This window comes from Schistocerca americana, chromosome 5, assembly GCF_021461395.2.
Source record: "Schistocerca americana isolate TAMUIC-IGC-003095 chromosome 5, iqSchAmer2.1, whole genome shotgun sequence".
In the NCBI taxonomy this organism is placed as follows: Eukaryota; Metazoa; Arthropoda; class Insecta; order Orthoptera; family Acrididae; genus Schistocerca; species Schistocerca americana.
Genome location: NC_060123.1, coordinates 504,015,532 through 504,037,232, shown reverse-complemented (window position 1 = coordinate 504,037,232; position 21,701 = coordinate 504,015,532). Strand labels below are relative to the sequence as shown.

The 21,701-nt window shown below is 38.3% G+C and overlaps 1 protein-coding gene across 1 annotated transcript in view; it reads right to left on the bottom strand.

Moving 5' to 3' along the window:
- Positions 1–1,072: 1,072 nt before the first annotated feature.
- Positions 1,073–21,701, bottom strand: part of LOC124616474 (protein dead ringer) — a 471,664-nt gene continuing 451,035 nt past the window's right edge. Inside the window, exons 6-8 of the mRNA XM_047144783.1 lie at positions 18,325–18,472; positions 13,988–14,836; positions 1,073–5,704 (exon numbers count right to left, since the gene is read on the bottom strand). Of these exons, the coding sequence (XP_047000739.1) occupies positions 5,598–5,704; positions 13,988–14,836; positions 18,325–18,472 (1,104 nt within the window). The 3' untranslated portion in view covers positions 1,073–5,597. The remainder of the gene's footprint in view (positions 5,705–13,987; positions 14,837–18,324; positions 18,473–21,701) is intronic.

Below are 21,701 nucleotides of genomic sequence, written 5' to 3'. Positions count from 1 at the left end.
TGTATGCGTACACCACCATTACTCTACCACACAAACATAGGGGTTACACTCATCTGGTGTGAGACGTTCCGGAGGGGTGGGGGGGTGGGGGTGGGGGCCACCAGGGGCCAAACTGTACAATAACCTTGGGTTTGGTGTGGGGCAGCGGAGGGGTGAAGCGGACTGCAATAGTCATCGTAGGATTGTGGACCACTGTGGCTGCAGCGGGGATGGAGCCTTTCCGTCCTTTCTAGGCCCCTGGTTAACATACAATCCAATACATACAATAGTATAGATTGCTTAACTTTATAAGAGCATATTGTTGCTTAGATTCAGCTTGAAAATGGTGTGTCATCTAATTCACAAAATAAAGACACAAGTTTTCCCTCTGCATAAGCCATAATATAATCAGTTAATCACCGGCACTCATGAATTACGCTACTAAAACAAGTTTTGTTAAACCAGGACTGCACAGCACACTAAATAACACAGTTTCACAGCTGAGGCAAGCCTCATTGCCATGTTCCTACAATAAAAAAACTGCCTGCCACCATGTAGAAACAAGAGACTATTTCTGGAAGCTCCCAGTGAATTGCTTAACTGGATGCCATATGTAACACAGTGAACTCTCAATTCACAGATGTATCTAATGAAACTTCAGTAACATACAAAACAAACTTACACTGTTTTCAATCCATTGTTATTTTCTAACAGTAACTTTTCTTCCAATTTCTGCATAGGGCAAGCCTTGAAAGTCACTTAAGAGCTTTGAAACTCCACATAATTAACTACTGGTACATTCAGAAACTCAAATGCTTAACTGATAAGTCTCACTCAGTAAATGACACACATAGTATTTTGGTGAAAGCTACAGTCTCACACGAGCCATTGAAGACTCTGGCTAGCAGTTCTTTTGCCAGTGGCTGTGATGGAATTTCACTCACAAGTTTTGCAGAGATTTATAGAGTGTACTTCCACAGTGGGTCGTAATTCTTAAATTGACTCAACAAAAAATGAGAAACAATTGAGTACAAAAACAAAAATTTATTTAGGCATAAACTACATAAATATTGTCAGATACAATACTGCAGAGTATGAACAATATATCAATGATTATACAACACAAGAAATTTTGTTAAAAGAGAATGTATTCCAAACTGAGTGATAACAATGAAATATCACCAAGTTCCCTGAGAAATGATGGTACTATATTGCCCGATTATAGTGTTGAGACTCACAAATTTTGCTGTAAAGTAAAGGTTCTTTCATAATATTTTCCATTTTTAACATAAAATATTGAACTGAAGTGAGATTTACCACCTCATTCAGAGTAGCCACGTTACATGATTCTACATTTCTGTCTTTGATGCTTCGTTCTTAAAAATAATTCAGTATAGGCATTAACAACAAATATTCATTAGCTTACCTGTAAGAGCACAGCTGTGCGCTAATTTTTTATTTATGAAGGCCATGGATATAGGTACAGCTTCTGCACAAGAGCTTGTGTTGTCAAAAAATTTAAGATATACTGATAACAGAAAGTAAAAAATACTTGGGAAGGGCAGATTATTTCCTTGATGAATAGTACGACCACAAATTTCAGTATGCCACATCAACTTTGTCATCAAATGTAATAGGAAGATATATAGTTCAACTCTTTTCTTAACAGCACTTTTACCAGTCTAAGGACTTTTTTTTAATCTAATAATATGTATAACATCAACTGGTGACAGTGGAGATAAAATATAATTGGCATAGAAAATAAAGTATAAAAATTAGTGGTTTTGTAGTGATAAACCAAAGAGAGGTACATATGCATTTATGATTTTTTGTTTTGTTTTACTGTAACCTAACACCCTTGTAGTAACTGTTGGATAACTTAAATTTGATATATCTTTTTGTAACAATAAAACATGAGTTTAATATTACTTTACCTTACTTCTCTTTTAGCGCACTGAATTAAATATTTATATACTCTAAACAATGTCAGGAGAACATGACACCTAAAAATGAATGTATCTGATTAATAGGCATAATTCCTCATTTGTCTGGATGCTGTTATGAGAGTATTTCTGACAGAAAAGAACAAGCTACTCATATTGTTAAAAAAACTGGAGATCTAAATGAAAACAGGATTCCATTTCCTATAAATTATGAGACACTGAATGAGAAGAGATTCAAATAAGAATACATGTTATGGAATGAACTCTGGAACTAAATGTCTGGTAATATGGTAAACTTGACTTGAAAATGAACACCTATATTTTCAAGAATATTATGGTTATAAGAACCTGAGCTATTCTTGTCTTCATGAGATAATACCAAAGTGGAGAAATGAGTAACTTCAGGCTGTGTCCATTTGTGATGGGTAAATAATGATGAGCTCATCAGCAAAGTTCAAAGAGAGAAATGTAGGAGCAAAAGGTAAGGATAATAGAAATTTTGTAGCATTGCTATTTTGCATGATAAGAGGAAACAGCAGTCCTGAAAGAAACCGGAGGTATAATTTCAGATACAGTACACAAAATTACTAGTGGACAGTGCTAACAATAATGAAAACAGGGTGATGTCCTCTCAGAGCCAAATTAATTAGTGTAGCTTTTGGATATATAACATCGGTTGCTACAGAGAACCATTTAATCCATTCAGGACACATGAGTTCATCACTGTGTATCAAATACACTAACATCGGAATAGGCATGTGTAAGTATTAAACCCAGAGATTTTTTTATCATCTCATCATTGGATTTTGAATCTCATTATTTATTGTCACTGTTGCATAATTATCAATGCAGGAATGTGTACGATCACAGATTACATTAATGGAGAAAAAAGTCATTTATGAAATAATTAATGAGACCTAACATCAGAATGTGGAATTGCCTTCCTTTCTGCCCTTCCTGTGTTGTGTAAACTTCATGAACAGATCTGAGTAAAGACAAGTACACCACAGTACTATGCTTTAGAGGCAGGTATTAAATCTATATGGAGGCATTATAACAAATAAATAACATATTTTAATTGTGAAAAATGTAATTAGAAGAGAAGTAACACTATCCCCTCCAATATAAGTACCTTTTCCTAATTTTTTTTTACCAGAGTCTCAAAGGCTGCTATGTTTCAGTCTTCTACACAGAACACATCAACCATTTATTTATGTATTGGTACAAACATATGAAATTACACTTTTCATTTGGATGAAGTGTGTTGTTAACAATACCAGAAAAGAGTCAGAATTTAACAATTGGAGCAATGAGATTTAAGACACAGTTTAGTCCTTTCTCCTATTCTCACATGTAACATGACACAAAATGGAAAGAAGCAAAGAAAAGGGGGGGGGGGGGGAGAGAGAGAGGGAATACATAGAAAGATAATGGTACACCTTCTTTACTTTTTCATTTTTTTGGAAATTTTTTATTTAATTATTGGAAATTTTTATTTAAATTTAAAAGTCAAGTAATCTCAATTACTCTGTTAAATCAAAAATTCCCTATATGTCTGACATCTGCTTTCACAACCAGTATTTCAGAGAAAATTTTATTGGGAATTATAACCAGTACAGAAAACTGTTAATGCTCAAACTTCACTGATCTCTTTTTCGCTGCTGATGATTATGCTGTCAGGTGTGTAAGCAAATTGTAGGTACATTGTTACATAAGACTTGGTTGTATGATCATTTTGGTTGGGTCACACCAGTGTAAAATGCACTAGTGAGTGAACACAGACTTATTCCTCTAACAACGCAGTAATGAGGTATAGTAGCAAGAAATATTGATTATTATAATTACAATACTAAAAACAGAGAGAGAATACCATGGTATCAGAAACAGTTATCTCCAGTAAAAATATTTAATCTTAAAAAAATTTCATTGTGTTGCTGTCAGTTTAGGCATGCTGTTTATTTTCTTATGTGACCCATCAAATGAAAATGACAGTAAAATTCAGAAAAATTTTTACATTTTATTTTGCTATATAATAAGTACATTTTACTGCTAAATGGTAATGTTTAACAGTTCAGTAATAGTTACACTGCTTATTATGTTAGGGGTATCTGTAAATTTTTCTAAGAAACTATTTATAAACTCAGTTTAGGAGGGCTTAGAACACATGCTGAGAAAACATGTTGTCTCTGTTGGAGATAAGAGAAGCATCCACTTACCAGATGCTGAAGCAGTCAACTTACAAAAGAGAAACAAGATTTCAAATTCTGAACTTTGAAAATATTTAAAATGCAAAAAAGGAGCAAACAGGAAATAAACCAATAAAAAAGCTAACCTAAGATGGAAAATCATCTCTGGAAAGGGAAGCTGCTCCAAACATGGGATGAGTAATCTCCCACAGAAAGGAGTAATTTTTAAAGAAATCTTGACAACAGAGTAGCCTTAAATCAAGCCTCCCAAAGTCTAAATACTATGTGCAAAAGTTGGGATTCTTCCAAAGCTAGGCAATGAAACAAAATGTTCATTATTAAAGGTGAGGTTTGAGATTATCCACAAAATGTAAGGAATCAGAAAGAAGGTAACAGAAAACTCATCTGCAGCTTTTGTCACTTCTGGTCCAGTGACTCTTGCCTCTCCACTTCTGTTTATTTCCTCTACCTATTTCTCTTTCCTGACCTACATTTTTTTCTCAATAACAGAAACAGTGTTCTTAAAGTCCTATGTTTGATGTTTAGTTTTTTCTTTCCATGTGTGTGTCACTCAGTTCTACTTTAACTAAGTCTTTTACAAATATCGAAAGATAATGCTGCTCCTTAAATCTCATACATTTTTATGCAATTACGATACAGTGTTTCCATTATACAAATTTTTTCTAAGTACTCTAAAGAGCTCTTATAGTTAGTGCCAAAATGGTGTCACTGTTTAGTTTTTTGGCTTGAGAGTGAGGACTATTGACGAGTATTAACAGCTCACTGTACTACTCCTAATTTCTTTAATGTACAACAGGGCATTATCAAACTTGCACTGAATACAGTCTTCCTAATGTTTTCATTTCATTGCTCCATTCAACATATGTTTATCTCCATTCAACATATGTTTATGAATTATGTGGAAGAAAACAGTCTTCAAAAATGGCAGCTCTGGAAACTGAAATCACATTCCACTGTGATCATGTCAGTTTATATTTATTGGTATTCACTATTGTAGATCAGAAGCAAAAGTTGAAGAATTTTACTTCTTCTAGAATAAAATAATTTCAAAAGACACAAAAGACTTAAATAAATACACACAATATTTTTTATCTTTACATATACATATATATATATAAAAAATCCCTCACAGACTGAGAAATATTCGAAAAAGAACATTAAACTGAATACAAAAGGCAATTCTTAAGCATTACAATAATTTACTGTGAACCACTAAGTCCTCGTTTATGGTATTTTACAATCAACAACAATTTCATGGTAATATAGGCAACCATGAATAAATGTACAGTCACTTTTCCAGGCAACTATAACATTAAAGTTTTTATAAGTGATTGAATATGCTCAAAACAACATGAACTTTGGTCTCAATAACTACAACACTGGTTTAAAAATGTTCTTGGACGCGAGATTCTTTCCACTTCTTCCACAATGTACCTTCACAAATTTCCAATCGCTGATGAGGATGGTCTCACGATGTGCGTGGAGTCCGAATAGCAAATAAGATGCCTTGATATTTCATTCCATTGAGATCCATGCTTACAATAAGAGAATTGTCGTTTCCAAGAGGACCTTCTCCTGTAAAATAAAAGCTTTTTATTAAATTTTTAGAATAATATAAAAACACAATATGTCACAAGTGTAGTTAAAACAGATAATATTATGTAATAGATTACAGGAAAATGGAAACAATAAAATTCTGATATCAATAAAATTACCACAACCCTGATGTTAAAGTGACACAACAGCTTTAAAATATGCAGAAAATTATTTACTGGTCCGTTTGTTTGACTTTATAGTTGCAAGACCAGTCAGTCAGCACTTTTAAATGCACTGAGCTCTCACAATGAATTGTAATAATGGTATTTTGCCCACAATCAACAGCAGTTACTGAATGGGTGGTTAGGTAAATTCTTAAAATGTTGTAGACTGGTGGAAATACTGAGCAAGTCAGGAATATGAGAAAATTACATAAAAATATTTTATACCAAAAGCCTTAGCAGAGAGCCGCATTGTCCCTGAACATTTTTAAGAGATACATGTCATCTGCCTTCAACAGCTTTTAGCCAAGCAATGAAAGAGGGTCACCCATGGCAACACTGTCAATCTGATCAAAATATTCACTACAGAATGGGAAAAGGGGGGGGGGGGGGGGGGTCAATCTATGCTGCTGGATATTACAATACCTGTCAGCAGTTGTAGTGATCATCTACCAAATTCACATAATTGTGAACTTCATTATCCACTGAGACCATAATTGTTTGTAAAAACTTTTTTTTTTATCTTTGATGTGTTCCTACAGAGGAGATGAAAAAGGCTACAAGAGCTCTAGCTTTGTTTTTAACAGCGATGAATGTGGCATATATAAGTGTTCATTCATGAAGTATCAGTGTTTCTCACTTTTTCAATGGAGAGGGATGGAAACTGGTCTCAATTGGCAGGATTAATGGTTCAGTTTGCCACATAGCTCTCAAATGCCTTTGGACTATACAGTTTGTGCATGAAGTGAAAATGTGCTCAGTGGTTGCTTTAAGAATTAAGATGCAGTGAACCACTGAGCTGCATTTTGCTATCAAATGTTGGTCTAGTGTCGACAAATATGCTACGAAGGCTTTCCATTTGGTCCATGAGGTTTAGTAGGAGTCTGAGAGGTCGTCGTTACAGTACAAATGAAGTGGTCCATACATCTTAAGCGGGTTGTCTGATCAGTTTATCAGTTAATGAATTCCTAGGGTTGTAGCCCACAGTCTGTTAGTAAACTCAGAAGGGTGCCGCATTCTTGATGGGAAAGTGTCCTTTCCTGGAAGAACCCTACAACTGCCCTACAGGGGCGCTAAAATCAGTTGCCCGTTACCTGTCTAGTGGTGAAGCGCAGCATGTGGTGATTTACAATGATTCTGTTCATGTGATTTTAGTTACAAGTGCTATTCAGTTTACTCTGTATATTTAGTAATATAATTATATGAATATAATAGGGAAACATTCCACGCGGGAAAAATATATTTAAAAACAAAGACGATGTGACTTACCATACGAAAGCGCTGGCAGGTCGATAGAAACACAGACAGACACATACATACACACAAAATTCTAGCTTTCGCAACCAATGGTTGCTTCGTCAAGAAAGAGGGAAGGAGAGGGAAAGACGAAAGGATGTGGGTTTTAAGGGAGAGGGTAAGGAGTCATTCCAATCCCGGGAGTGGAAAGACTTACCTTAGGGGGAAAAAAGGACAGGTATACACTCGCGCGCGCGCGCGCGCGCGCGCGCGCGCGCACACACACACACACACACACACACACACACACACACACACATATCCATTGGTGTGTGTGTGTGTGTGTGTGTGTGTGTGTGTGTGTGTGTGTGTGTGTGTGTGTGTGTGTGTGTGTGTGCGCGCGCGAGTGTATACCCGTCCTTTTTTCCCCCTAAGGTAAGTCTTTCCGCTCCCGGGATTGGAATGACTCCTTACCCTCTCCCTTAAAACCCACATCCTTTTGTCTTTCCCTCTCCTTCCCTCTTTCCTGATGAGGCAACAGTTTGTTGCAAAAGCTTGAATTTTGTGTGTATGTTTGTGTTTGTTTGTGTGTCTATCGACCTGCCAGCGCTTTCGTTTGGTAAGTCACATCATCTTTGTTTTTAGATATAGTAATATAATTAGTTATTCATAAGAGGTGGATAAGCGTACTATACTGCAAGAACATGTGCATAATACAGATATGAAATATTTGTGAAGTATGAAGTGTTTAGATATTTTTAAAGTGATTACAGCTTGTGCGAAGGAGATGACAAAAAAAGAACAGTTGGCTAACATAGCCAGTTCCTATCAGAGGACTGCAGTTTATACGAAGTCATCCTTTATGAACTTCCAGAATGCTGGAGTAGCTGTGGGTTGGCAACTTCTGTTAATCAGTACAATGAAAAACCAGTCCAAAGCTGCAAGTTTTACTCTTTTTATTCACTTGGTGACTGGTTTTGAACAAGACCCATTTTCAAATCATTGTAACATAGTCAAAAATAGTATTTCCAAAGATGTGAAAACCATGTCAAAAATGTGCAATGAACAGTTACAGTGCATACAGATAACTTATCTTGTTTTACTCATAGCAGACTTACCTAAACCAATATTTAAAATATCTAAAACTTTGATGCATTTTATACTGCTCTGATTAATTTTTTACACAAAATAAATAATTGACAATACTACAGTTCTAACAGCTAACACTAAACTAAATATACAATTTGGGTAACACTGTACAGATACTTTTGAGATATATTTAGCGTGCCACTACAAATTCCCTGTTACTTTTTGAACACTCCTCATATAGTAAGAACTGTTGTGTTTCAATGCAGTCCATCAAAGAAACCTCTGCCCCTTATCAGAAAAACAATGTAAGAATAATTCTACAGAAGTATTGCACTATCTGAAGATATGCATCAGTTTAGGAGAACATAGAAGATGTACACACATTTAGATAAACACTCATTCTGTTCTACGTTTGAACTAGATACGTGAGTCATGACTTATGACTTCAGTTCCTACATTAATGTTATTAACATTATGATGCTGTGTTTTGGAATCAGGCAATTGTCTTCTGTGTTTCATAGTGTGTTAACCAATTTATCAAAAAATAAACACTACCCAGACATACTATGTCACACTGTGTGCCACTGATTTAAGGTGTGCACCACAGAGGGACCAGTACAGTATTGTGAAACACTCTGCTGAACCACCTTTTGATGTAGTTGGATATGCAAAGTGGGGACCCGGCTGCTAGTCTTCGATATACTGACAGACTATATACAGACTAGTAAAAGGTCATATGCATAATATTTTGGAGAATGTAAACTCACTGTGTATACATCTTTAATAGATTTCTTTTTATGACTTAAGAGCTTATGATTATCTGACAGACCTTGTATTTCTTGGTAATCAAGGTACTTTATATTGAAACAGAACATAAAAATCTGTACACAAACAGCCAATGAAGGAAGTTACAGAACAAGATTACTACTGAGAAGATCACTTCTCGTCTGCCTGTGGATAAGTATATGTTCGAAGGTGAGACACTCTTTGAAACTTGAAGAAGAATGGATTCAGTAGTGACAAGTATGTCACGAGTTCCAAAAATATGCAGATGCTGGCTGAAATTCACGATAAAATTGTTTATTCATCCTTTAGAAAAATTCGTTTATATATCTAAAGCTTTAACAGGAAAGTTTTAAATATGTATGATATTTGTGTGGTATTATTATTACACTGACTGAAAATCTGAACAACCCAGAAGTCATCTTCAGATGTCAATGTAACTGCTGAAACTTGCACTGCATCAGCAGGTATTTAAATGACTGGAACTGCAATTTTCTTTGACAGGTTCACCAAAGTGCATTAGTGTATTTTGTGTTTGTATAGTTACCAGGTCTAGTAGGATACAAAGTAGTGTAAACAGTATCAGATGTTGAATCATCATTGTGAAGGACACAAAGATGCCATGAATCATGACAGTGTTTGATTGGGGCCTCATTTTCAGCCTCCATTTGTACAGCTGGTTGAATCATGCAGTATCCAGACTTGTGGGGCATTTGGATATTACAGCAGCCTGATGATAGACTGCATGTGAACGTGAGGGTGGGCAGGCACTCTTGCCATCAAGATTCTGGTTGACGATGTCTAGCCATTGCAAAGTAGGATCTTCATATTGTGCATCAAGCACATTAATTCCCTTCACATCTGTGCCTGCCATCTGAGAACAAGTAATGGATGCTCTGGAACATTCTGTAACATTGGGTAGCACTGGTAATGAACTAGTAGCAGCGTGACTATGGAATTACTGTCCCTTTTGTGTGATGTCATTAACTGCGCAACATAAGGTACTACCTCAAATGACCATCATCAACGAGCATGTTGGCAATCTGGGGAGAGGTCCCATTCTCCAATGTTTTGTAGAGGCGCAGCAGTGTTACTCCTGGTGTCACTGTGTGGGGAGCAATTGTGGGAAGTCAGACAGAACAATGATACATCAGACATCCTGCATCCTCAACTGTTGCCTCTCAGGCAGCAGTATCATGATGCCATTTTTCAACAGGAAAATGCTTGTGCGCATAAGCATGAGTGTCTATTAACTGCCTGTATGATAGAGTGGTACTCCTGTGGCCAGCAAGATCCATAGATCTATTCCCGATAAAATGTGTGGAACCAGCTCGGATATCAACTCCGTCCTGGTGTCAGTATCCAGGATATCAAGGACTAGTTAGCACAGTTGTAGGCCTGCTTGCCTCCAGAGAGAATACAACAGTTTTATGACATACTTCTGTACCGAACCAGGCCAGAGGAGGTCCAATGCCATACTGGTAAGTATGCTCATACCACTAACTCTTTCATAAATTTGATTCAATTTTGTAATCACTGAAATAACATCCCACAACCTCTCAACCTATGAAGTTTCATTTTATTTCCTCCTATACTTCTGGGTGGTCTTCTTTTTTTGTCTGGCAGTGTATTTTAAACTGATGTTCAACTGCATAAACCAGATTTCTAAGGGGCAGGCAAAAGAAAAAAAAGACAGATGGAAAGAAGTAAGTAAACTTTCTTTTATTTCAAAAGTTACAGTTAATACATTTATCCTACTGTGAGACAAGACAATCAATGCTTTCACTGAAAAATGTTTGCAGTTGCATTGGGGACCATGATTTTATCCAGGTGAGCATCTCTTCATCCCAAGCAAATTGAAGGCCATGAATGTCTGACTTCAGGGCTCCAGAAATATGGACATCGCATGGAGGGAGATCAGGACTGTATGGATGACTTTCCAGAATGTAATTAATGCATAGTGGTACATGGAAACTTTTCAAATATTGAAGCGTGCCATCAAGTCCAAACATCCAGGAACGTTGCAAGATAGTGCCAACGTACATGTTGTCAAAGTTGTTTTGACTAAGCTGCAGAAGTTCTGCAGGGCAGCTCTTACACGTCCTCCCTGCAATCCCAATCTCTCCCATGCTTTTTCCACATTTTTGTAGCCCTGAGAAAGATATTCACTGCCATCAATTTGCTTCAGACAAAAACGTGCTGGCCTGGGTACAATTGTGATTTCATAGACAGTCGCCAGCTATTTTCCGTGAGGGCATTGACCATCTTGTCCCACAGAGGGATAAACATATTAATAGGTATGTTGATTTCTTTTTAAATAATAAACAGTTTACTTACCTTTTCCCATCTGCCTTGTTTTAATTTGACTGCCCCTTATAAATGCAATGTAGCTAATAACCTACCTAAGTACCAGTACAACCACCTGATACATAAAAAACAATTTGGATAATGGTAGATACCTAGCCTCTGACAAGGCATGCCTTTGGCATCAGTGAAATTTTGTCTCTTCTACTAATGAGCACATATTGGTTTAAAAGACATAAAAATTATCTGAGGATACCATTTCATTTGACAATTGCAAGGGCCTGAATAATTTTTATGAATTATCTCTGGAAACTTGAAGAGCATCAAGAGATTGTGTTTCACATCAAGATGTGTGTTCAGATATATAAGTGTTATAACTAATTTTAATTTCTCGTGGTCGGAGTTCAGAGTCATGTAGAATTACTTGCCATTGACTGTAGAAATGATTTATTTCAGTATTGCAGTTTTGGCCTTTGTGGCATTTTCAAGTGGTACTGCAAAATATTAAGCTTCAGCTTGTGTCAAGATATTAAAATCCTCCAACATTTTTAATGATGACATGTGTACATGTTGGAGGATTTTGATGTCTGACGTATGCTGAAGCAAAATCTTTTGCAGTACCACTGGGAAATGGCCCAAAGGGAAAAATTGCAATAGTAAAATAAGTAATTTCTACAGTCAATGCTGAATATGAGGTCCTGAAAAAAAAAAAGCGTACTTTGACATATTGGTTTATGATGAAACAGTATATACAACAGTGCACAAATGTTTTTGTTTGACCAGAGGTCTACCACTTGACTGCTCCAGAAATTGTAGCATTTGACACTAGACCTGACAAAAGGGAGGGAGGGGGGGGGGGGGGGGGGGGGGGGGGGGGGAAGAATGAAGGAAAAGGGCTGGAGAGGTTTAGCTAAAGGTTAGAGTTCAGAAAAGTCACCCAGAACCTTGGGTCAGGGGAGACTTACCAGATGGGACTGCACCAGATGAGATTCGAAAACCTGAGTACTTAAAGGCGGAAGACAGGGTAATATGAAAGACAGGAAGTACTGCTAAAAGATCATGCATGAGTTAATAAGAGTGAACAGCTAAGTGCACTGTATGTAACAGAGGTGGGAGGGGGACGTTGAAAAATACACAGGTTAGAAAATGAAAGATGTAGAAGACTAAAATGGAGTGAAGAAAGGAGTAGTTACTGTGAATAAATGCTGGGACAGAAGAAATTAATGTAAATGAAGGACAGGTGGGTGGTAAGAATGAAAGACATGTTGTAGCACTAGTTCCCACCTGAGAAGTTCTGAGAAACTGGCATCTGGGGGATTGTTAGTACGATGATATGTTAATATGGTGTTACAATTAATTATGATATGTTAATTGTAGGTGAAATAAAATTGGGAGAAGTAATAGTGACTGGACCATTCAACACGAATATACTTTATTTTGTGAAACTACTACTTCCCAAATTTTAACATTTAATTATTTAGCAATTTTGTATTATGCACATTTTAACATGAATCATTGCTTATAAGTATAGTTTCCTCTTGTGATGAGATGTATGGGATGCAAACATTTTACTTAAAAATTTTTTAAATACTGAATACTCTATATGTTGGCCCAGTATATGAAGCTGAAGGAGTAACAGCATATACATAATATGTCAACATTTGAGAAGTAGTCCCAATTAGGGTGGGTGAAAAAGGGAAATTATGTGAATTTCAATAGGGCAATGTTGTATTAGCTCAGTTATTTTGTCAGATAAATTTTATAGATTTTAATATGGCCAAGTCTACTATTAACAATATTACTGTGACATCAAAACATAAGGGAAGCACTGGTTCCAGTCACTGCTCTGGGAGACCTTAGAAATTAACTGACATTCTTAAATACTGAAGAAGACTTCTGTTGCAACTGTAATAGAAGATTTGGTTACAGTATTTGTCACGAGTATAATAAATTTCTATGACTGAGCTGCTGCTCTGAAGTCACTGATCAGAAGAACAGAAAATACTGTCATTAGTCACTGGAGTAGTGGAAGGAGATTTTATGGATTAGAAGCATATCACTTTTATAGAACGGTTAAAGTTGGCAGATGTCTGGTGAACAGTATTTAATAGATTGTATGGTAGCATTGCTAAAAATGGTATTGGTCTGGGATTGTTTTTCCTGGTTTGAGCTTGGACTATTAGTTACAGTCACTGCCAAAATTGCAGGTGTCTATGAAAACATTTCAAGGACTATTATGTTTCATAAACTGTGGCAAAAGTTTGGAATTACTGCTTTTTGGTGTCCACATGACAACTTGCATGTCCACAGGACAATAATATTACAGCATGATTACACATATATCAATATTACAGCATGATTACACATATATCAATATTACAGCATGATTACGCATATATCAGGTGTGTTTCTAGATTCATCTTCTGAAAGTATTAGCCTGAATCCCATAACATATCTTTTGGGATGAACTACAGTACAGATTGCAAGCCACATGGCTGTCATAATTGGAATGGGCACCAAAGAATGACTTTAGACTTTTGAGCATGTAGTGAGATTACCAGTTTTGTTATTGCTATTTTGAATCAACCTAAAGTGTACCACTGACATGAAGATAAAATATCATTTATTCAAAAACTAAAGCTGCATCTTTGCAGCTGCAGACAGAAATTGTGACATATGCTTGTCTTACCTCTACTTGTTATAGAGATGTGAGTACATGCAGATTGGTGTAGTGTTCTCGTTGGTCCCTCTTCATCAGACACAGCATTCCCCAGGCCAGGTGCTGATGCACCTGTCGTTGTGGGATTAGAAACAGCAGTAGAAGTGGAAGGAACAGCACTGGCAGCTTCAGTAGTGGACACGGGGTTTCCAGATGTGGATGCTGCAGGTGGAGTGGTGCTGGCTGTGACCTGCCGCTTGGCTGGTGGTGGCGACATGTGGTCCTCAGACTCCCGCTTGACTATTAACTCCCGCTTGACTACTACCTGCTGCAGGGCAGGCTGCTGATGCGGTGTCAGCTCACGCTCTCTTTCTCGTTGCCGCGCCTGGTCACGTACTTCCAGATTGAGTGCCTCCTGTTGAGGTTCGGGAGCAGAACCAGCAGCTGCTGCGACGACAGCTGCCGCTGCTGCTGCCGCTGCCAGTGGTGTTGTAGGAGGGTACAGTGCTGGCCAGAGGGGCAATCGCGGCAGTTCCTCTGGAGTATGCTGCCGTGGGGGAGATCCGGAGAGTGGGGAGCCTGTCTGCTGTTGTGTCTGTGGCTGTGGTGGTGGTGCAAGCTGTTGGTGTTGCAGTATATGCTGCTGCTGCTGTTGTTGCTGTGGATGTTGTCGTGGGGATGAGTGGTGGTGATGGTGGTGGTGCGGTGCAGCAGCTGGTACTGTCCCTGGTGCTCGTCCTACAGCAACACCCAGTGGAACAGCAAGGCTTCCAGGCAGAGTGGGAGGTGTGCCAGAGGTTGTGCGGAGCTCCCTGTTCAGCATCCGCAAATACTCTGCAAGGCGTGCTTCGTATTCGGGTCCTAGATGCGATAGAGACCCTGCAATGTCAGAATTAAATAATTAACTATAAGGTACTGCTGAAGAATACTATTACTTACTTGATATACAACCCAATGGAGACTTCAAGTACCTCCTTAGCAAGTATCAACTCAATTAATCTACATGCATATAAAAGGCAATTTCCTGATGTGACTTACTCATCATTGCCCAGCCCAAATTGCTGAAGATAGAAATTGGAGATGGTGCTGATCTTTTACTGTAGACATCATTTAAGAAGGGATTTCTCAAAATTCCACCCCTAAGGGAAGTGAAATAAGTGATGAAAGGTTTTTTGAAAATATGTCACTATTAAGGCAGTTTTGAAGCTAGAATTACGAAAATTGGTATTTGGTTTCTCAGTCAGAAGTAAAGAAATACATGCTTTAGCATTTTTGGAAATATAACCCCTGAGGGGATGAAATAGTGGGTGAAAGTTTTTTTAAGTAAATCATGAGTAAAGAACCACTAAATTATTTTTAAAACTACATCTACGAAAACTGATATTTGTCTTCTCGGCTGGACATAAAAAAGTATATGTTTCAGTGTTTTTGGAAATTCAACCCCTAGAGCATTAAATGTTCATTCTAATCAGCTTTGCAGTTGGAAATAAAAAGTTCTACTCCAATTTTTTTTTTAAATTCAATCTCTATGGATGTGAAATACAAGGGTGAATGTTTCTGTGGAAATATTTCATTATGAAACCTTTTTGAAACTAAATTTATAAAAATTTATGTTTGGCTTCTCTGTTACAAATAAAAAAATGCATTTAACTGTTTTTTGGAAATTCAGTACCTAACGAGGTGAAATTTTTTATAAATATTTCATTGTCAAGGTATTTTTAAAGCTAAATCTTTGAAAATTGGTGTTTGGCTTCATAGTCAGAATTGAAAAAATTCGTTTCACTGTTTTTGGAAATTCAACCCCCTAAGGGGATAAAATAGGTGAAGAAAGTTTCTAAGAATATGTCACGTTGCATAAAAAAATTTTGCAGGAAAATCCATGAAAATTGGTGTTTCACTTCTTGGTTAGATAATATAAAGAAATGTGTTACGGGATGAAAGTTTCTATGGAAATATCTCCACAAGAAAGCAAAAGGCATGATTAACAAAAACCTTGGACTCCAGCAGTCAGAATAACTTTTTGGTCAGAAGTATACCCTGAAAAGATCATGCTCCTATGGTCTTCTGTAATTAGAGTGGAAATTTTGGAAGGTGTTGCAATTTGTGAACAACATAAAAATTTGATTTAAAAAATCCTGTATAGATTTCACAGACTATGCAAGCAATGTAGCGGGAGCTAGGATAGTGTAATATGAATATGTTATTTAAACAGTATTTGTGGTCTTGATAATCCAGTAATTCAGACTGGCTATCATCAGTTAGGGTATCACAGCCTTGAACTCATTTTGGTGTCCACACACGAGTGATATCCTACATAAGTTAAAGCAGCAGCAGCTTGCAAGTCCCATTTTCACCTTTATGCCCTTCACCATGATACTGCAGCACTAAATGCCATAAAAATCTTATTGTACATTTAATTACTCTTCATTGTTGTTTGCTTCATCCTTGTGAAGGGGACCGTTTAATTATAAATTACTGTTATGCTGTTCTTATTACAGCAATGTCAAAATCATGCGATGCTTCACAAATTGCATGTCCATGTCATTCTCATATCATACTGTACAAAAAATATAAATGCATGTTTCTATTCACGAAATTCTTACACATAAAAAGTGATTTGTAATACAGGTGAACTATTGCAAGACTTGTTGGTGTGATGAATTGTGGTAATAATACTTCATGCCATTTATTTCTAGATTTAGAAGACACAAAGTCTTGATTAGCTGCAACTTGATGAAGAAGGGTTGTGTATTTCTTATGTTATTTCAGTTAAAAAAATGAGTACTATTAGCAAGATAGCAATATGAGGAGTGGCCAGACACATAGTATGCAGGGATGTTAATCCTAAGTTGAAAGAAGGCTGTCTTTGTAAGGTTTTATTAATAGTGTTTCACAGGAGGAGCTAGTGAGAGTTGCTATGGCCTTGTATAACCTATTTGTGCACAGCTGTAGCTAAACTTTTGGAGAGAGAAAACAAGATAAGGTGTGAGAGGAAACCTGGTGCGTGGAATGCACACATTGAACACTGCTTCCAATTGCTGATGATCCTAGCAGACTCTCTGGGTGCAGCACTTACCCTAATTGGTAATGCAAAGACTGCGCAATCAGCAGTAGTTGCCCATCTTGTGCTGTGGTCCACATGTGAATCAGTACATACTATTACTACCATCCAGAATGAGAATAATCCCATCAGCATGTTCCTTGGACCACTGGCACCCCCACTGGAAGGTAAATTACACATTACTGCCAATGTGTTGAACAAGACTGTTTTGTGGCATGTCTGCGTTTTGCAGTGCACTACGCAATGCCCTTCAGACATGCATGCATGTATGTATGTATGAAGGAAACTGCATAGTACACCTTTAGACATGCATGCATGTCTGAAGGATACTGCATAGTACACCGTAAAACACAGACACTGCAAAATATTATTATATCGTAAGACAGGCCGCTGTGAGAGTCACACCAACTGTGTAAGCGCAGGACCTGGACACCAGGTGACATATGGAGTTTCAGGTCATGCTAGGATAACCGAAGTTAAGGCGACCGTTTGTGTAAAGCGAAAAATCTGGGTTCCAATCCTGGTCCGGCAAGAATTTTCGTATCACTAACAAATTGTTCAGCTGAAGTCTGGTCTATTTGCAATTGCGAACACATTTCTCCTTCAGATCCACACAGGCCCTACTGTCTTCCGTCTTTCTGTGTATGTACACTAGTACAGATGTTCGTTTTTCATTTTCTTCTTGTATATAATCATTCCATACATTGCATCTTGATAAATACATTGGAGCAGAACCTTCACACTGGTTTTATTGCAAACTCTGAATTACAAAGACACGACAAAATCTGTTCGCAATGCGTCACTGTCTCCGAAGCCCTAACGCAATTAATAAGCTGCTACTTTCATTAACTTCACGGTTTTTAGGACCTATACCGCGCCATGTGCACAGCAATTGACTGCTAACTCGCTTGTCTTTCGTGCAAGTGAATTGCGTGCCCCCTGACCCCTTCACATGAAAGGACTGCTTTGTAGAGGTTAATTCGATTATGAGCTTGCGCTGTGCTATCTGTAGAACAGACGATACTACGAATATCTTAGCTTAATTAGAAGTCCGAAAAGAAAGAGAGAGCAGGTCGACCAAACGTTTAATACTGTAGAAATCGGCCCTCCTACCGTTAAATATTTTTGTGCCGCAGGTCTTGTTAAGGTCATTAATCCATTGACTAATATTTTTCCCAATAGTCGACCCTATATTTGCTATTTACATTTATGAAAATCAGCATATTTAGTCTTACACTCTTTTCTCAAAATTATGTAATTTATTTTTTTGAGAAGAATTTTTTATATATCCATCCGTACTACTTACTGATGTAATGAGAAGTGAAGAGTGAAGACAATACTGTTTCAGAAGATGTAGTTGGTTGGTATACCAAAAAAAATACACGTATGTGCAACGCTATTACACACTTCTCACTCATATCGTGTATCACTTTCCTTCTTCCTTGCTTTGCACACTACACAATTTCTGAAGGGCGTTTTCGGTTTTGGGGGAGATAAACCTAAAAAAACCTGTAAACGATTGCTTATAAATCGCAAAATATCGAAAGAAATCGAGCGTATTATACACAAGTAAATAGATCGAATTCACAGCTTCGCAATGATATATAACACGTCATTCCATCTATTAACAGAGAAGAAGAAACACTAAGAAGAAGCTTTTTCACTAACACTTGACAATGAACTTTCAGTTCCAAATTCGACAGGTTACTCTATAACTGTAATTAATGATCTGAAGATGGGCAGTTGACCCGAATCCGGTCATATGGAAGTAAAGGGAAGTGATACTGACACTGAAATTGAACACTTTTTATAAGAAATGGTCTCGTTAACTCCATGCAGACTAATATATCTAGTCTTGATTAAAAGAATAGGTTTAGTGTCGAAGCTGTTGAAGAGATATTTTAACTAAGGCTCAATTACACAGTACTTCATGTGTTGATTTTTGTAGTATTTGTTACGATGTAAAGTCAAGCGCCGGCACGCCAGCCAGGAACGAGAGAGCAGAGAGATGGCTGTGAGAAGACGTCAGCCAGTCGCACGCTGACCGACCCCTCTCCAGGACGACAACGCAACGCGACAGCAAAGGCATTAGCGCCGCGCTAACTGGTCGCGGCCCAATTCTACAGAAGTCTCAGGACTAGCGCCTGAATGGAAGCATCAACTGTATTACTTCACTCGTATTAGGAATTGTATATACTGAAGAATCTTATTTGTTTTGCATGTCGCCCTTTGCTTTAACTCTCAAAGTTAAGTATTGTCATTTACTTTTCGTAATAAAGCTCATCGATACGAATTGTTTAATTGTTTGCCTAGAGATCCGAGGAAGCAGGTTTCCTAGACACCCCACAATTTGACGACGACTAGGCAGGGTTTAACAGTATTTTGTTTGAAAATATCAAACTCCTGAATGACATACATATCCTGCAAAATCTAACAAAAAAAGATTTTTCAGAAACCACCCTCGGTAAAACTTCAAGGCCAATTGAATCGTCATTAATTTTGGGGTATTTTAATCCTCGAACAGTAATTTCTATTACGCTTGTTTTCATTCTCCGCTGCCTGAACAAGTTGATGCTTTCGACTTTGACGTTTGCAAACATGAGTCCTACTTTGATAGGCTGGGTGTGGTAGCGACGAGCGGGCGTGATGGCAACGGCTGGAGGCACACCCTATGCGTCAGAGGCACCTGTTCCATTAACGACGTAGCACACTCATTGAAATCTCCGTCTTGTGATGTAAATTGGGTGCGGCCTGTAGGTTTCGAAACGTAAAGGGACGCTTCTTTGGAGGGAACGTCATGAATAATAATGATTAATTTGTCAATAAAGGCGCACACTCCAGCTTGAGACTGGTGTCAACCGAATGGAGCACTAAACTTTGTTTAGAGGGCCTGTCAGTGTGAGGTAATTAAACGATGACATATATTACGCCTATGTATATCTTTCACCGCCCATTGTGATAACATGCGCTCGCACAAAACCTATTCTCAAAGATATATGGACGAAAAACTTGTCCGGCGACGCCTTGTAATGGGGCAGTTTGTTACGGGCGGAGGTGCGCTATTGCTCCAGTGCAGTTCACAAGCGAAGTCATCTTTAATTCCAAAGGAGGCACCTGCGTCCCAACGGCCATTTAATCAGACAAGTGTCAGCCAGGGCTCTCTCATCTTTATATTCTGTCTCTTGTTCATTTGTGTTGTGCAGGTAACGTAGGTGTAACGGCCCAAGTACAGTAAATTCTGAAGTGGCACGACCTTTATTAACTTACTATAGGCATATCAAAAATAGAGCTGCCGTATTTTAGCACATAATTTATCTACGCAGGCGACGATTTTTTCGCTAGCTTATTGGTTCAAATGGCTCTGAGCACTATGGGACTCAACTGTTGAGGTCATTAGTCCCCTAGAACTTAGAATTAGTTAAACCTAACTAATCTAAGGACATCACAAACATCCATGCCCGACGCAGGATTCGAACCTACGACCGTAGCGGTCTTGCGGTTCCAGACTGCAGCGCCTTTAACCGCACGGCCACTTCGGCCGGCCGCTAGCTTATTGCTAATGATTTTGCCTGGAGTACTGCTTTGCGCTGAAGCTTTCTTGTTTAAATTTAGAGCAGCGATGCTTTTGTACCATGCCAAGGTGTTTTGAGAAATGACACTGCAGTCCAGTCTACTTGTAATACAAGATGCAACCAAAATATGCGATTAACATCTTAAAACATAGAAATCAGTGTGGGACGTCCAATGAACGTATACGTTAGGAAAGAGCTGCGAAAGTTGGCGTTAAAGTGCTATGGCAGCAGAAGAACCGACGCGAGTGTCTTTGCGAACACCACGAAATCACTCGCAGCGCCTCTCCTGGGCTCATGATCATATCGGTTTGACCATAGACGACTGGAAAACCCTGGCTTGGTCAGGTGAATCCTGATTTCAGTTGACAAGAGCTGATGGTAGGGTTCGAGTGTGCAGACTCCACAAAGCCACATACCCAAGCTGTGAGCAAGGCACTGTGCAAGCTGGTGTTGGCTCCATAACGGTGTGGGCTGTGTTTGCATGGAATGGACTGCGTCCTCTGGTCCAACTCAACAGGTCATTGACTGGAAATGCTTATTATCGGCTACCTGCAGACCATTTGCAGCCATTCATTTTCCCAGACAACGATGCGCAATGCCACCGGTCCACAATTGATCCCGATTGGTTTGAAGAACATTCTCGACAATTCGAGAAAATGATTTGGCCTCCCCGATCGTCCGACATGAATCCCATCAGACATTTATGGGATACAATGGAAAGAACAGTCGTGAACAAAATCCTGCACCGGCAGCACTTTTGCAGTTATGGATATCTAAAGAGGCAGCACAGCTCAAAATTTCTTCTTAGGACTTCCAACGATTTGTTGAGTCTGTGCCAGCCAGGTCGAGCTGCTACATTACGCCGGGCAAAAGGGGAGGTATCCCATGACTTTCTATGTTTTAAGACGCTAATCGATTATTTTGGTTGCATCTTGTATTGCAAGTAGACTGGACTGCAGTATCATTTCACAAAACACCTTGGCATGCTACAAAAGCATCGCTGCTCTAAATTCAAACAACAAAGCTTCAGTGCAAAGCAATATTCCAGGGGTTATTTCACGCAGTGTTGCTTGTCTGTTAGCACTGAAAACTCCATGCAAACGCCGCTGCT